At 48.3% G+C, this 13,516-nt stretch overlaps 3 protein-coding genes across 3 annotated transcripts; 2 read left to right on the top strand and 1 right to left on the bottom strand.

The window, feature by feature from the left end:
• Positions 1-238: 238 nt before the first annotated feature.
• On the top strand, positions 239-5,126 carry KY384_001502 (uncharacterized protein; the record flags this gene model as incomplete). The annotated part of the gene is made up of 8 exons (XM_044810032.1): positions 239-466; positions 559-2,088; positions 2,148-2,646; positions 2,756-3,177; positions 3,782-4,160; positions 4,216-4,359; positions 4,411-4,580; positions 4,728-5,126. 8 exons carry the CDS (start codon positions 239-241, stop codon positions 5,124-5,126), a joined length of 3,771 nt encoding a protein of 1,256 aa, XP_044673044.1.
• Positions 5,127-6,463: 1,337 nt separating this feature from the next.
• Positions 6,464-9,414, bottom strand: KY384_001501 (uncharacterized protein; the record flags this gene model as incomplete). Its single annotated transcript, XM_044810031.1, has 3 exons — positions 6,464-8,492; positions 8,572-9,111; positions 9,173-9,414. The coding sequence occupies 3 exons, from the start codon at positions 9,412-9,414 to the stop codon at positions 6,464-6,466; spliced, it is 2,811 nt and encodes a 936-aa protein (XP_044673043.1).
• A 1,540-nt stretch (positions 9,415-10,954) lies between these two features.
• KY384_001500 (uncharacterized protein) lies at positions 10,955-12,716 on the top strand (the record flags this gene model as incomplete). The annotated part of the gene is made up of 3 exons (XM_044810030.1): positions 10,955-11,234; positions 11,597-12,227; positions 12,281-12,716. The coding sequence occupies 3 exons, from the start codon at positions 10,955-10,957 to the stop codon at positions 12,714-12,716; spliced, it is 1,347 nt and encodes a 448-aa protein (XP_044673042.1).
• Positions 12,717-13,516: the final 800 nt, after the last annotated feature.

Genomic DNA, 13,516 nt, shown 5'->3' with positions numbered 1-13,516 from the left:
GGATTTTTCTCTAAACGGCTCTCAGAATGATTATCGAGGCGCCGTCGGGTCGGCTCAAAAGCGACAAGTCATGAACGAGTCAGCAATGATGGCAGAGAATGAGAGTAGCCTTAGAGACTCGATGGCCAGCGATCAGGGATCATTGAGCTTTGGCCGTAATAGCATTTCAAAAATTACGCCATCGCCTTTGCGTAACTCAATCCTTAAACTCAAGACTGGGAACGCACGCTCATCAAATATGACAATGCTTCAGTCACCAGAAAAGGGCGTGAAGCGATCCCTCCAAGGCGTTCTCAGGAACGCAAGTCCTCCTTCAATCAAAAAACGTCTTCCCGACAAGAGACAAAATTCAGCGTTACCGAGCATCACAAGAGACGTAGCCCGACGGCAGGGGACGGCCCCACTTGAAGAAACCAATGATTTCATTATCGGCACTGAGGAAATTGTAGCTACTCTCTATTCAGATGTAAGGGATTGTGATGGACTTTCTAGCGACCAACGATTGGCCTTTGCAAGAGCCTCAGAGAGGCTTTCTAGATTGTGGACTAGACAAATTAGGGTCAAGCACAAGCTGAAGGAAGCCTCGTCACAGGGGAAGCTAAAATGAAAATTGGACCATCAGACCAAGAACCGAAGCTTTCAAGAGCAGTATTCATTAGCGATCTTCTACTACGCCTGCACCACCCCCCACAAGCAAGAGGCAAAAATGCGCTTGCCTTCGCAAATTCTCGAGGTCCGGTCGGATCGTCGACACATCCTGGTGAGATGTCTAGCCTTCCAAATGAAACTGCTGTACCCAAGGTCCTGATCTCTTGGCTGGACGAGAATCACAATGAATGGGAGCAAACTCTCCAGACGGTGGAAAACACACGTCCTAATCCGGCAGTCAACACCAACTTTTGGGATGTTGTATTCAATCTTGTATTGCGTGGCAAGATTCAGCGCGCCATCTCATTGCTGAGATCGTCTGACTTTCTTACGCCTAGTGGCGCTTCTGAGGATGGACAAACGGAGTCTTACACGAAGACTCAAGTTGCCAACATATATGCTGCAATTAGGGAAGCCACTGAAATAATGAGACAGTGCCCTGCAATTAGAGATGACGACTGGCACGTTACCGGGATTGACTGGTCAAGATTTCGCGGGCTGGTCAATCAAGCTCTCCACGACCTAAATTATCCTGTAGAAGGTCGGAAACAAGATGCCGGTGCTCTTCATCAAGCTGGCAGCGTCGAGATTCGCAGTGCTATGAGCAGTAGCCAGAACAATCGTGAAGCCACCAGCTATGTACCATGGTCTATCTATCAAAATTTACGGGCACTGTATGGCGTTTTGCTCGGCAGCGAGGCCGAGGTTCTCTCCTCTGCGCAAGATTGGATAGAAGCGACTGTAGGGCTGACTGTCTGGTGGAATGGACATGAAGAGGAGCGATTGGCGGTCGGAGATCTCTCCAAGACGAAACGCTCCCTCAGAAAATATCAATCGGAGGGACAAAGATTGGTCGATATGGATCCAGAAGCCGCCTATGTAGATCGTTTAAGGACAGCCTTTCATCATGCCATCGATGACAACGATGATTTCAGTTTCCAGGTTAACTCAAATTCCTTGACACAGGTAGCTCTTGCTTCAGTCTTCGAGGGAGATTTTCAGGGGATCCTGAGCCTTCTCCGTTCATGGTCTCTCCCAGTCGCAGTTACAGTGGCAGAAATTGCGACCCTTGGAGGATGGTCTACAACTACAATATCTCCCAACACTTTCAGCGATGAATTGGACGAGAGTGACCTCATGGTTCTAGACAGCTACCACGAATCAGACGTGGGACTACGCCGCGATACCTTGATGAAGGAATACTCGAATGCGGTCTCTTCGCACGGTCCTGTCGAATATGACGAAAAGGGCAAATTGAAACGAGAAGGCTGGCAGCTGGCCGTTGACATACTTGCACGATTGGGGGACGAAAAGCTTTCTAAGACCGAAATCCGTAAAGTCTTGTATCAGCAGGATCTCGTAGACGATCAGCACGTCGATATGGCTCTCTCAATATGCACAAGATGTGACATGGCTCAAGAAGCTCGAACCATTGCAACGGTCTGTTTTCCATGTCTTTCATGCTGACGCATAAGCTAACCATTATTCTCAACATGCAGAATTACGCGGATCACGTCTCAAAAAACACCGAATCCTATGGTACGATGCTTCTATATTATGCCAGGGCAGGACTTGAGACGAGGGTGAGGGATGTGCTTGATTTGTTAATATCTGTATCGTTGGTCAGATCGACAAGTTTTCCGTCTACATCATCTCTTGATGCAACTTTAGGCGTCTTTCTCAACATACCGTGTGGGATATTCGTCAACATTGCAGAGAACGACCCAGCGGCTGCAGCTCTGCTGCACAGCCTCTTCACAGGCTACGCAGCTCTGCGCGAGTTTTATGACATCCGTGACAATGAGATCCAGCGCAAGGCTACAGAGGATTCTACAATGGAAATCGCCCGCAAAGAAGCTGCTTTCAGACGTCTGATCACGATTACTAACAGTGCAGCCGACAACATCCATGGCGGTCTCTATGACGACCATGCGGGCGCCGTCATAAATGTTGATGGCCTATTGGTACTCCTCGGAGAGGTTTCAGTTTTCGTGGATGGTAAGAAAATCCCATTTCATTGATCAACACACGCATCGTCTCCGTCGGGAGTCTGGATCTGCAGTGCGTTCGAGATCTTCTTGGATTAATCATACTGACTTGAGTCCAGAATCAACAGGTCTCCTCCCCTTGGCGCAGTGTTTGCATCTTCTCAAGATCGTTGAAGATTTGGAAGCTGTCGATCAAAGCACCTTCGACCGATGCGACAATTTCTATCGATCGACGATAGCCTCATACCATGACCAAGCGAAACGGCTGTCACCGCCACAATTGCTCAAGTCTATGAGTAGTAAATCGGACACCAGCAGCTTTTCGTTGGTGGGGGATTCGATGCTCAATTCGCTCGATTCAGAAGATATGGATGGTAACAGCAGCGCTGGAAAGTCGCAACAGGCAATCAAGCGGGGGTGGGATTGGAGGGAGGGCACCTCTAAGAGTGATACGGGAGTAGAGCTGCTCCGAAGGCTCAGGGGCGGACTGGCCCGAGACATTGCGAAGCACTGGAATGATGACGATGATGATGGAGAAAAGGTATGATACCCAGCTCGCACGCAGCACGACAGATATTTTGTGTACAGAAAAGCGGCCAAGCGCCTGCTTCGTTTTCCCCGAGAAATGGTCAAGCCTGCATGTGTCGCACCGTCCTTAACGAAGGCCCTGGCCCCCACCCAAGAACCTGAGCCGATGCGAGTCCAAATTAGAATGGAGGCTCCGGGGTCCAGATGATGGTGTAATATTATTAAGGGTGGCGGAGTTTCAACATTTGCGGCGTTCGGGCTGGGTGATTGCTCCCGCGCGCAAAAGACTGCAATTCGCGCGGGATTGTCAATTATTAGTATAATTACACGGATTAGTTTCATCGACAGGCTAGACAAGCGGAACAAGCGGAACAAGCTAGGCTCTCTCTCACCTCTAGCACTCGCAGCGCTGCTCTTTCTCCGAGCTCCTTCGCCTTCCACCATTCATCATTATTCATTATTGCGAAGAGCGTTCTTTGGCCGCCCGTCTACATGAAACCACCCAGGATCCTGGTGTGCCTGGGTTGCACAAGGCTCACGAAGAGAATGAAACGATTCAATCCGCAAACTCAATCTCATATATCCTACATTATACCAGCGTCCCCTGCTATGTCTAGGTGCGTCCTGTTGTCAGTCGTTCGTTTGAGTGCAAGGTGCCATCTTTGACTTGCGTTTTGCCATTCTTTCACACCATGAAGCTGTCTTTCCTTTCTGTTCTCCTACTCTTAGCTGCAGGCAGCGACGCAAGGCGCTTTAAGAAATATAGGCGTGATTGCAATCCACAAGTTGGAGGGGCCGGCAATGGTACTGCTCAGAGTGGCCAGAAAGCAGCCCAGTTTCTCGCACTTTCCAGTTCCTCGGCCTCCTCTGCTGTACCGCTCGGCAGTGGAGATACCACCAATGGGACTACAGAAGGCTCCGGAGAAAATTCTACGACTAGTGATACCACTGGTATAACATCAGTGGGAAATGGCAGTACTGTTTCGTTGCAACCCGGTACGAAGTCTGCCAGCGTTCTTATTGCACTGAAGCTGATGATTGTACGTCGAAGGTGGCACAACAAATCCACCAGCTTCAGGTTCCAACGGCTGCCCAGGATTCCGCAACGTTGTGTTCAATACAGTGGCCGGAAAAGCCCCTGGCTTTCCAGATACAACTTGGAGCACACTGGCAGGACTAGGTGTTGATGGTTGGAGTATGCTAGTATCTCTCTCCTTTCTGATGCGCCGCCGCTTACCAACTACAGTTGGCTTTTCTCTCAGTACACTTGACAAGAAACAAAGCTACGCTCCGATAAAGTCTAATGATGCGCTTAACGCCGCGCAAGTCCACATGGTCATGGACAGGAATGATATAGCAGCTGGCATTGACATGCTGAAGACCAGCCCGCCAGATTACTTGGCTCTATACAATGAGGTACGTGTATGTAGCGCGCACCAGCGGCGGCGTGAAGACCCTTTGCAGGAACTTCGATCTCTTCCCCTCTTTGCCATGATCATTCTCGGATGCGTCTCCAAAGCCCACGAGCAGCTCCGTAACTGACTATCTACTTGTATCATGTAGCCCGATTCTTCCTATTTGGGGTACACGCTTACAGCCACGCCTGGAGAAGCAGCAACTCAACTGAAGGATTTCTTTTCAACTCCGCACCCAAAAACCAAGTATCTGTCCCCGGGATGTGCCCAGGATCTACCATGGCTCACGCAATTCCGTGATGCGTGCGCAGCGCAGGGCATAAATTGCATGGGTCAAATCGACGTCATCTCTTACCACATCTACTCACACACAGCTCAAGGTGTCATTGACGGCTGCCGAGAACTTCACACAACTTTCCCCGACCAGAAGATTTGGCTTACAGAGCTGTCTCCTTCGAGCACCCATGACTGTACTATGGACGAAACAGCAATGATTCAATGGATGAAAGACGTGTACAAGGGAATACAGGGATTGAACGCGGAGTGAGCTCAGCCTGGCCAAGGATCGCCTGATCGTGGTCCAGTCATTGAGAAGATCTTTTGGAATAGTGGAGAGGCTGGTGCAGGTGCTAACGGATTGCCGGGTGGTACTTGTGACCCGAGCTTGACGAAGTCCGATGGAAGTGCAACAGCCCTCGGAGAAGCGTTTGGGGGGCTCTGCAGCGATGCACAGCCGAACTCAGTGGCGACTTCATGACGTTGGGCAAATAACAGACAGAATTGTAATTCCATGATATGCTTCAGACTCTCCTCAGGCTTCGCTTCCATACACCTTTCTCTCGATCCTAGATGTTATCTGACTTTGTTTCGCTGATACCCTCTGCTTGAATTCAGCAAGATCCTATGACTTGGCAGATCCTGGTAGTCATTTGCTCACGCATGCTTTTGCTCGAGGATCAAGAAAAAACAGAACATTATCACTCCTCGTGTCATACCTCAACGTCAGCCTCTCGTTTTTGTGAAGCAGGAAAGATTCGCCAGAGCAGGTACGTGGGAATCTGGACATCTTGTGTGGGCTAGTTGAATGAGCCCGAAGCTGGCACTTAATTTGGTGTTGGATGATATTCTGGCAAATTTATTTGCCAGGTCGCTGACGCTGCTTCATCATGAGTGTCCAGAGCGATCAGCAAAATTGAACAAGAGCTCATGCACGTACTTCTTTTGTCGGGGCTGAGATATGCTTTGCGATTGCGAAATATTATAACAAAAGAATTGCTTGACCTGCCAAGGAGAAAAGGAAGCAAACTACCTCACGCCGTTCCTATGATAATGTATCTCCTATACCTCGACTAGCGCTTGAAGCGGATAGTATTCAAATGAATTATTCGTACAGTCTGCCTCGGTCAAAGAGCTACGTCGCGGTACTTTGGGAGAAAGGATAACGCACTTCTGGCCAAGAGAAAGTCTTCAAAATACGTGGATGTGATTCAAGCATTTGAAGCATGCCTATTCATCTTCAAGCAGTGATGCGAAAGTACTCGTGTCATGATTGTTATACCCAGTTATTGAAGCAAAGAGCTTCAAGTATATATGTACAAGTCAAGCCTACAATTATAGAAGCACCAGAATTGCCAACTGCCACAGACTTCTCAAACAGCATGAAGCTCTTGCTCCACTAGTAGATAGAACATTTTCCACATTAGCTAACATCGACGCAACGAAATAAGTTGAAGCAAATTCTCCGAGTATAGACCTCATACTTATGCAGCAAGATAAGTTGAAGCAAAATCTTCAATTATAGTGCCATTCCAAGTAAGAGACCAGGGGGAAGCAACATTCCTGAGTAAGCAGTTTTTCGCATCGATCAAGAACACCGAAGCAGATTCAGCGAACGCCCTCCTCATACTTGTGTCTCTCTTCCAAAGTCAGGCCATGTGTCTTGAGGAGATGTTGTTGATATGAAGGACGGTCAGGATAGATATGATCTGATGTGCAACCAGCATATGTGCACTTCTTGGGCTCGTATTTGCCCCGATGGATCGGCTTTTGATCCGCAACATCATAGTATGGAAATTTTGATTCCTCCGTATGGAGGCCGTGCCCCGTGAGGTGCTTCTGGTATTGGCGTCGGGTCGTGTAGACCTTGTCAGACGAGCAAGATGGGACTTTGCATTTGATTGCAGTAAAGGTATCTTCGCTGTCCCAGTGAACAGTCCTTTTGTGCTTTTCGAGAGCCTTGTGATCTTGCCAAATTGTATCATCCGCACAGCCTTTGCTTTGACATCGCCGAGGTGTGAACTTATGCATTTTTTTAACGTGATCTTTCAAAGATCTCTCAGTCTTGTAAACTGCTTCACAATCATCAAATGTGCAGGGATGCACTCTTGCTTCATCTTTACGCTTTTTTTCTTCGAAAGCCTCGTCGGATGTTAAGATACACTTGGGCTCGTGGCCTGCCATGCTGGTCGAGCTCTGATGAGTATACTCACATCCGAAACGTTTGTTCCGGCAAGCATGTATGAACCGTACAGGCGGACTTTTGCCGTTCCCTTTCAAGCTTTCCATGAAAGCGGCAGGATCTCCCACTCTTTGTGAGTGGGCGAAGGTGTTGATCGTTGACAGCTTTCTTATGAAAGCTATGGGTTCCATTCCATCGAATGCTAGTGCTTTATCTTCTTCGGTCGCTTGTGTGATATCCCAAGCAGCTGCTTCCATAGCATCGGCAAGTTCAGTGCTCGTGTTTCCGGCAACTAGATCTGCAAGATTGATACTTATGTTTTCATCAGCTGGGTCTGCAACATCGGTGTTTTCTTCAAGCAAGCGCGGATCAATTGGAATGTCCTTTGAAAGCTCAATCCCCGCTTCAAGGAGGTCTTCGTCCACAGGATACTCGTCCACATCAGGATCTTTTGCTTCGATGTTAGACATAGGTAGCGTGTTGGGACTTTTGTTTGGATTATTGACTAGTCCGGCGGAAAGCTCCATTCCTGCTTCGAGCAGATCTTCGTCTATGGGGAATTCATCGACTTCAGGATCATCTTGCCTTGACATAGTCATCATGCTACGGCTTCCAGTGGGGCCTGCTCCTCTGGTGGCAAGCTCACTCCCTGCTTCGAGCACATCTGCTGGGTTTGCTTCAACAGGTGAAGGACGCTCCACCAACGACAGGGCGTGAGGGAATCCTTCCTCCGTGTCTTCAACAGAAGCATTGAGGTGCTGCTTGATAAGTTGCTCATGTTCTGCTTTCTTTAATCTCTTTCTCACCCTGTCACGCTGATTAGTGTCATCCGGGTCGAATCCATTTGCTTCACAATATTCGCGTATCTGCCTAGCTCCTATCGTGCGCTTTCTATTTGATGTCCTTCCTGCTGAAGCATCAATCATAGGTTCCATTGCCAACGGATGTTGCGGACCCAGGTTGACTCGGTCTGTCCAGACGTCATGGGTCATTCCGCCAACGTAATGTTGTGTTACCCCCGTTTGCAAGGACATGTGACTATGCCCAAGTACAGAAGCAACACCGGGAGTTGCTATACCATTAATTTGAGGCAACAGGGCTGCTTCACGCGCTCCCCCTCGACGAAGATCATGGGAACGTATTTTAGCTAATACTCCCGCCACTTGGCCTGCCCTCCCAACAATTCGATTAAACTGATTTTTGTAAGCAGGTTTGTCGACCGCAAGCAACGAAGCATTCGTCATTTGGCAGAAAACAGGTCGCTCAGGGTGATGCCACAGACTGGTTTTGTCCCTACGCTTACGGGCAAGTCGAAGCACTTCGTCGATGTTGGTACCAAAGACATTACCTTGCCTCAGAGCGGTGATAAGGATCATGTTGATAGGACATAGGACATTGTTATTAGTATCGTCTAGCGCTTTGCAAACAACAGTTCTGTTGGCATGCTCGTTGGTCCTAGAGGAAGCAAAGATTGATTAGCTTCGAGTTTCCACAGCTATCACTTGTGCATACTGCTTCAAAAAGACATTCTTACTTTGATCCTTTTTGACCCCGCATTGTGATTTGACAGAATAGATCCTTGAGCTCAGATCCGCCGGGGATGAATCTCATAGCAATATCTTGATACATTAGATACGTCAAGATGCCTGCATTAGCATTCGCAGTATCGGTCGAAAGATCTCCAGCGCGCGCCGCAGTGGCGCTGTAAACCACCAAGCTCATAACTCTGTACAAAGTAATGTCCCAGTTCATAGTTCCGTAGTCAAACGCATCCTGAAGTAAGCTGTTGATCATAGTGCGAATCATCCTAGAGCCAACCCAATGTGATTCTCGTTTTACCTTCCTAGTTAAAAACCCCTCTTGGACTAGACGAAGTAGATTTTCTGCTATCCTACATTCTTCATGGTTTGATAGCTGAAATGTAGGGAAATAGAAAAGGAAAGCCCTTTTCAGATCTACAATGCCATTCTTCAAGGATCCTAACGAAGGCACGCCCCCTGCCTGTGGTTGCATGTGCTTGACGATCGTGTTGCTGAAGCGTTCAATCTGCTCACCAGTTGGTGTTTCCTTGGGGCTGCAATTGGCTTCTACATCAGCTTGGTCTTTTGAGTCAGAGAAGCGTCACGGTGACGTACCCGATTCCTAATATTTGCTTCCGAAATAGATGGAAGCGGTTCAGCCACATGTGCATCCTTTGTGCTCCCTGTGGAGTGTCGGTAACGAGAGTTGTTTCCTTGAAAGCTCGCTTGCCCGCGATCCTTTCTTGCATCGGATCCTCAATAGCCAGCATCGAAGCAAGGCTCGCTGCTCCGAGGTGGGCCCAAGGATTTGGGGGGGCCATTGGTTCATCGTCAGACGAATTGTAGCTAGGATCCATGTTGCTTCAGGGGCGGAGCAGAAAAAAACGAAAGTTGGTGAAAAACCGACACTTCGTTTCCCGGCATGCCTGCTTCTAGGGCGTGCTTGCCCTAATCGTAAAAACGTGACATCATCCTCACCGCTCACAGCTCACAGGTAGCACCGAGATTGCAAGAACATCTTCTTCAATTATCATAAGAATTATCAATCATGATCATAATGCTAGAACTTCACCCATTTCGAGGATTATTGCCGGTCCCCTCGTCCCTATGTTTCCTGTCGTTAGCCTCGCCCTTTGAGCTCACCCACAATAGATCGTCTATCGCGTATCGAATGGTTGACATGACCACCCATTCTCCCTCCGTCAGGTTGTAGAGTCATATCAGGACCGAAATGACTTGTTCTTGATTCAGCGCCTCGGCTAGGTGCCCTGCTGACCCGTCTGCCATTGTTGGCCTTATTCTCATTCTGATGATGTCGCAATTGCTCCCATTGCCTTGGACTTGCTCCACCCATCCATACTTTTTCGCAGAAAATCAATGTCTTGGGCCCACCAGGCCACCGGCCCTTCCTCACTTTCTTACGGCGGTGAAAATAGGTGCAGGTGAGGTAGAAGCCGTGGATATGGGCGGGTATGACGCCACATATGAAGAGGATACATGACAGCGAGAAATCTGCATATGGACCTGCAAGTAGAAGGATCGTCGCAGGAGGAAAGAATATGTTGAGGAGAATGTAGAAGAGACGAGTCAGCATTGGAAGTGTAGTAAAGGACCTTCAATTTCGCATGCAAAGCACGCAGAGAAGTCTCTTCTGAATGCAGCGTTGAGTGCAACACCAGCATCAAAGCCTGTTTTCTATCCGTCTTCGCAAGCTGCAAAATCGGTTCGAGTCCTTGGCACCATTGCCGTCATCATGCAGGATGACTCAGCAATCTCGAAATCTGATCCCTGGGAAACAAGATAGAGAGGACCTGGAGGGTCCTTGCTGGCAACTCATGATATATTATTGTCATCTTATACACGGACATCTTCCCTCGGTTATCAGTCCTCGTGGCTTTTCAGCCAAGTCTATGCGGGGAAACGCTACTCTTCTTCAGGCGTAGCAGTGGCAGCTACTACAACTCAAATTATATCACTCGCAGCGGTCTCACACGGCAGTCGACATGGTTTCTGGCAAGAGACATCGGCAGTCGTGGTGCCATTATCATTGAGGGCAGACCCCTGATCAATGATTGACCACGTTCGAGTTGACGGTCCGTTGTTGATGCCTCATCATGGAGCGACAAAGAATACGATTGAGGGATTAGGCTTTCATATTATTTAGACCTTTGTGAATTCTGCTACCAATGTAGGTTCAATCCGTCCTTGGAACCAACCTCGGGGAATTGCGCCTGCAGGTACACTCGTGCAGGCAGTGTGCACGGACGAGAATGCCGTGGGCGTCCACTTCAACATGCTTTCTGATTATTAGGGAGATCTCCCTCCCTGCGTATCCTCACTTTCATCCGACCTGCAACACCACGACGATCGGTCAGGGCATGTTAGCGATTCGCAACCATGGCCGATGCGATCCACGAGATTCCTGTCTCCGTCTTCCTACCGGGCAAGATGGTGTTGACGCAGGCGAACATGGATTACCAGATCGCGCATGCCGGTGACTTCAATTGTGAAGGATTGAATACCTTTACCATCACCTTGATGAGCATTGTTACAGCCGCTGTTGGCATGAGGCTGTGGGCACGGAGGATTGCAAAGATCGACTTGAAAATTGATGACTATATACTTCTTGTCGGATGGGTGAGGGTCCAATCATCGAAATTTACTCAAGTCCATACGGGTAAGCTGACCTTTCGGTCCAGTTTCTGTCAATGGGAGCGCAAACTTGTTCCTTGAATGTCACATACAATGGTGGCTTCTGCCGCCATACCTACTCCAATACCCTCAACAAGCCCAGATTCGAACAGTTCGGAAAGGCGAGTCCACTGCTCAATCATTCGAATCTCGCACTCTTACACAAATCTCTAACTCATTCATAGACTGCATATGCTTGGAACGTTCTATATACTACCTCATATCCGATCTCACGCATTTCCCTCGTCCTCTTGTATCGCCGAGTTTTTATCCAGCGATGGGTTAAGAATGTCTGTTGGTTCCTAATCTTCTGCTATGCTGGATATGCGATCGGGTCAATGGTAGCAGATTTCTGCGCGGCTTTCCCTGTCAACTCCAATTGGAATCGTAAGTACAAGTCCAAGACGTTGCTTCTGTTGAGTTTACAGCTAAATCTGAAATTTCCTCCAGCTGGATTCAAAGCAACGCGCCAGATTGACGGCAAGCAGCTTTTCCTAGCAAACTGTGGTTTCAATATTGCAACAGATACTATACTGCTGTTTCTTCCTATGGTAGTAATTTGGGGCCTGAACAAAGATCGCCGATACAAGCTTGCATTGAGTGCCATCTTCTGTCTAGGCGTTTTGACCGTCGTAGCCAGCGTTGCGCGGCTGGTCTATTACTACAAGTTCGACGCGAACGATCCCATGTGTGAGTTCAGGTGTCTTGCTCCCACTGCTCTTCTTTCTCTATTGGGTCGAACAGCACACAATTCGGTCACTCCTCTAAATTTTCCTTCAACTAATGATACCGCTCACACAATAGGGGGCTTACCGACGTCTCAATTCTGGACAATAACCGAAATGAATCTTGGCCTTCTCTGTCCTTGCCTCGTCACCTTTGGTCCGCTGATCCGACAAGGGTACGTAGCTTTCCCTTATGTGCTCGAAAAGCGCAAGGATAGAAAGCTATTGGATAAATACCTCCACACCATGGAAGAGTAGCAACAGCTTGTGCAAAGTATACGACGCTAACATTGGATGTCGAGCTTAGTTATCGGATGTGCTATCCTCACCTATCGCCCAGCGCCCGCGAGCGAATTGAACGCATCACTGGCACAACCACAACCTACGTGAACGACTCACAGGCACTAAAACCGGAGTTCAGCGCTAAAAGATCCTCATTTGCAAAAATCAATGACGATGGTTTTCAGCCACCTTTGCGCTCAAAGCCTTCACAGCTTGAGGCGGGAACATATGCGGCTCATGAGGTGGTCCCTCCCATACCAAGAGATCAGAATGGTATGGCCATACATCAGGATATCGCACTCGCGAACCTTGATCCGAGGACTAAGGCCCTGGAACATGAACGTGGACAGAGGCATAAGAGAATGGGAACTAGTACAAATGCCGTCGCGGACCAGCCTTCCAATGACGTGCCCACACGAGGAATTGGGATAAGTCGTGACTGGAGACTTGACAGTGAATAGATTTCATCATCAAGCGAAGTGTTGTTATTCTTTCAAGTTTCAAAAGCACCTGTATATATGGGCCGGCAACCTCGATTGGGATGGAAGAAGGCGCTCGATTGATGTACAAGGATGTAGGAAATATATGTAGTATATATGAGAACTGTCTTAATGAATATAAAAGGACATGCCTGAGTAACATAGTCCACTAGCTGCAGTCTGACTTGATTTCTTACGACTAAGGCCAGCACTCACTCTAGTGCAGAGGGACGGATATCGTCGCTCTCGAGTGATATCGACGACCCCAAGACAGATTAATGAGGTGCAATGCCCTCAAACACCCATCTTCGCCACACTGCCCTGACTTCACGTCATCTTTAAGCGCCATGCCGTTGCTCTACTTACTATTGCAAAGCTAGGCTTTGTCATGACGCTTACGCTGCACGATATGGTGGAATGCTGCGTGTGTTGTCAGGAGCGGCTGCTTTAGATTTGCGACCAACACCAAATACCGCTCATGCCCTAATACTTGTTGTTGGCTAAAGCCGAGATATTTGGCAGAGTTGACAACATGAATGAGCAAGACGTAATAGCTAATTGGCGATCGCCCGAAGCAAGTCGCGCACTTAGTTATAAGAATGTAGCGCAGAGTATTAAATCGTAGCATCTAACAATGGAACTCTAATGTTTTGAGGGACAGGCGATTGCAGCGCACAGGCGTGAAAGAAACAATAGCAAGGAGCGTCCCTTTAATTCGTAATGTCTAGATTTGCGTTAGGAATATTAGAGTCTTGAGGAGGATCTCTGAATCGACAAATGTT

Source organism: Bacidia gigantensis, assembly GCF_019456465.1.
Source record: "Bacidia gigantensis strain McMullin 20006 chromosome Unknown contig_132, whole genome shotgun sequence".
NCBI lineage: Eukaryota > Fungi > Ascomycota > Lecanoromycetes > Lecanorales > Ramalinaceae > Bacidia > Bacidia gigantensis.
This window is presented reverse-complemented; position numbering and strand designations above follow the sequence as displayed.